This window comes from Neltuma alba, unplaced genomic scaffold (genome assembly GCF_004799145.2).
Source record: "Neltuma alba isolate B1F8T4 unplaced genomic scaffold, ASM479914v2 tig00011891_pilon, whole genome shotgun sequence".
NCBI classification, from domain to species: domain Eukaryota; kingdom Viridiplantae; phylum Streptophyta; class Magnoliopsida; order Fabales; family Fabaceae; genus Neltuma; species Neltuma alba.
In genome coordinates this window covers 50,616-53,793 of record NW_021636489.1, presented here as the reverse complement: position 1 = coordinate 53,793, position 3,178 = coordinate 50,616, and the positions used below count along the sequence as shown (strand labels likewise).

The 3,178-nt window shown below is 40.6% G+C and overlaps 1 protein-coding gene across 1 annotated transcript; it reads left to right on the top strand.

Moving 5' to 3' along the window:
- LOC114719070 (uncharacterized) lies at positions 1 to 1,382 on the top strand. Its single transcript, XM_028904524.1, has 3 exons — positions 1 to 21; positions 500 to 747; positions 871 to 1,382. Exons 1-3 carry the CDS (start codon positions 1 to 3, stop codon positions 1,175 to 1,177), a joined length of 576 nt encoding a protein of 191 aa, XP_028760357.1. The 3' UTR covers positions 1,178 to 1,382.
- The last annotated feature ends 1,796 nt before the right edge of the window (positions 1,383 to 3,178 follow it).

Here is a 3,178-nt window from a genome sequence, read left to right as displayed (position 1 = left end):
ATGGGTCAAAATATGAATTTGGTACTCTCATGCTTCAAGTGTATTTGAATTAGTGTTAGGTAAACAAAATTTATGAAATTTATTTATAAGCATGATTTTGGGGCAGAAAGTGTATAAGAAGTGCTTATTATATATTTTCAAGAAAATTATGATTTTATCTGATTATAATCCAGTAGAACCTTGTAAATCAAGCCAAACTCAAATGATTGAAAGGAGGTGAGAAGAAAGAGGGAGGAGAGACGGAGGTGGAGTTCTATAAATAAGAGCGGGATCTGAGAGCAGAAGGACTTCTGCCCTGAGGCGTCTCTGGACTTTGGATTGGAGTACTCCCACTCTCTCACACACCCACTCTGTCCTTACTTTACAGTGTTCCACTCTGCCACTCCAAACCATTTCGCAATCCTACTCTCTTCCATGGATTCCTTCAACTTCCCCAACTTCCACCCCCACAAAGCCACCCCTATCCCCACCCACCACCTCTTCTCCGCCCTAACCAAAGCGCTTCGCATTCTCGAACTCTGCCTCGCTCTGCTCATCTCTCCTGGACCCTCCCCGCCTTCCCTTCGCTCTCTCTCTCCTCCTCCTCCGCCAATTCTCTCTCTTCCTCTCCAGCCCTCTCTTCGTCTTCTTCCTCTCCAACGCCATCATAGCCACCCTCGTCGCTAAATCCGGTCCTCCTCCCGCCCCGGCTCCACTCCCGATGCCGACGCCCAAATTTACCACGAGCTCCTCAAAAACGCGCGCACCGTACCGCGCCTGCGCCCGAAGCTGATCCTGATCCTCTCTTGCGTGTCGCGGGAGGGGAGGTGGTGTATCAGGCAGGACAAAGAGATTGTCTCCGAGACCAATTCCACGGATCGTACGTCTCAGGATAAAGCTGACACCCGTCGCCATTAAGGACACGGATTCGAAAGCCGGGCTAGATTCTGATTTTGCCAAAGTGTACCGGAGGACTCAGTCGGAAAAGTTGAAGGAAGAGTGTCCGGAGCGGACGCAACAGAAACTCCGGCGATCGGAGACGGAGAAGAAGCACATGGAAAATGGGCGGGAGAGTATGTATCCTCAGGATAACCTGAGCAATGAAGAGTTCCAGCGCACCATAGAGGCATTCATTGCCAAGCAAATGAGATTTCTGAGGGAAGAATCGCTGGCCATTGTTATTCAGAACCAGAGCTAAATGGGTGCCTACAATTAATTAGTGATAGAAACTAGAAACTGAGAATGAGAATGAAGAGTTCGAAATCTAGATATCTGGTGTACTTGCTTTCCTTTTCCCTTTCACTCTTTTCCTGGGGTAAGACAGACAATTACTCCTCCATCTTAATGCCTTCCACCTATCCCCACTGCATCGTACACTGTTAATTTCTCGATCTAATTGAATACCGAAATTAAAATTTCTTAACAATGCCCGTTTTCTGTATTCTGTTCCTGAAACGATATCTTCACATCCGCCAAGTTTTTATTTGCTAAAGTGTGTGAGTACGACCAATTGACGCATGCTAATCGAAAACGAGTCACAGAACCATCCATTTCTACGAGGAAATGTTCCGAGGGACAGGTGGTTGGTTGATCAATTAATTAATAACAAACTAAAAGAACTGGAATCGATGCCGGCATACTTTAATTTCTCTTTGGATTATTGTTGCTATTAAGAGGGAACTAAGTCTGAGACTTGTTTCCAGGTTCGATTATATGCAGGGAATAAAAAAGTAATGGAATAGAATTGTATTCCCATACGACGTGAATGGCTGTTGCTCCGTTTGATTCAAGTGGCATCGGAAAGCATATCTATTAAGCATGTGAAGATAATATTTTTATCATTTTTCTCTTAAATTTATATTAATTTTTCTGTAAATAAAAAAGGCTTCTAAATATGCGCATTAATGGTGGGATGGAAGTGATCCCAATTCTGGCAAAAGCTTGGTTAGTAAGGGAGAAAATTTTCCCTCGCCCTGCAGCCCACATTTTTGAATCTTATATATGCGCAGCACTTATGGAGGGATCACGAGGAGGCTACTGGTTTCTTCTGGTTCTTCTGCTGCCTCTGGTGTCTAATTATTATAGAGTTAATTTCGACAATATAGAAACAACGAAAAAAAGGGGTTGTGCAGAAAAGTTAAACCAAAAGTACGTATAATATGCTCTTCTTTATTTTTGTTTTCTTTTATAAACTTACACAAAAAATTACAATACTCCAATATTTACCTATACATATATCACGAGTTTTATTAGTAAGGGAAGATTTAGTGAGGTTAGCGAAGGTGAGGCTTACAACATGACCATTATAGGGAGAATGATAAATACTCCTCTGATCCTATTTATAAAGCACTTTCAGTATATTTTCCACACAAAAAAAAACCTTAAACTTTATTAACTTTCATTTAAAATTTAATGACTTTTCAATTTATCCCTATTTAATATACATTATACCTCATATAAACAAAGTCACCACAATAATAAATGAAGAGTGAAATTGTATATCCATACAATAAATTTTTCTCACCTATCCCCACTGCATCGTACCACTGTTAATTTCTCGATCTAATTGAATACCGAAATTAAATATTCTTAACAATGCCCGTTTTCTGTATTTCTGTTCCTGAAACGATATCTTCACATCCGCCAAGTTTTTATTTGCTAAAGTGTGTGAGTACGACCAATCGACGCATGCTAATCGAAAACGAGTCACAGAACCATCCATTTCTACGAGGAATATGTTCCGAGGGACAGGTGGTTTTAGTTGATCAATTAATTAATAACAAACTAAAAGAACTGGAATCGATGCCGGCATACTTTAATTTCTCTTTGGATTATTGTTGCTATTAAGAGGGAAAAATAAGTCTGAGACTTGTTTTCCAGGTCGATCATATGCAGGGAATCAAAAAGTAATGGAATAGAATTGTATTCCACATAAGACGTGAATGGCTGTTGCTCCGTTTGATTCAAGTGGCATCGGAAAGCATATCTATTAAAGCATGTGAAGATAATATTTTTGTCATTTTTCTCTTAAATTTATATTAATTTTCTGTAAATAAAAGGCTTCTAAATATGCGCATTAATGGTGAGGATGGAAGTGATCCCAATTCTGGCAAAAGCTTGGCTAGTAAGGGAGGGAAATTTTCCCTCGCCCTGCAGCCCACATTTTGAATCTTATATATGCGCAGCAGCCCTTATGGAG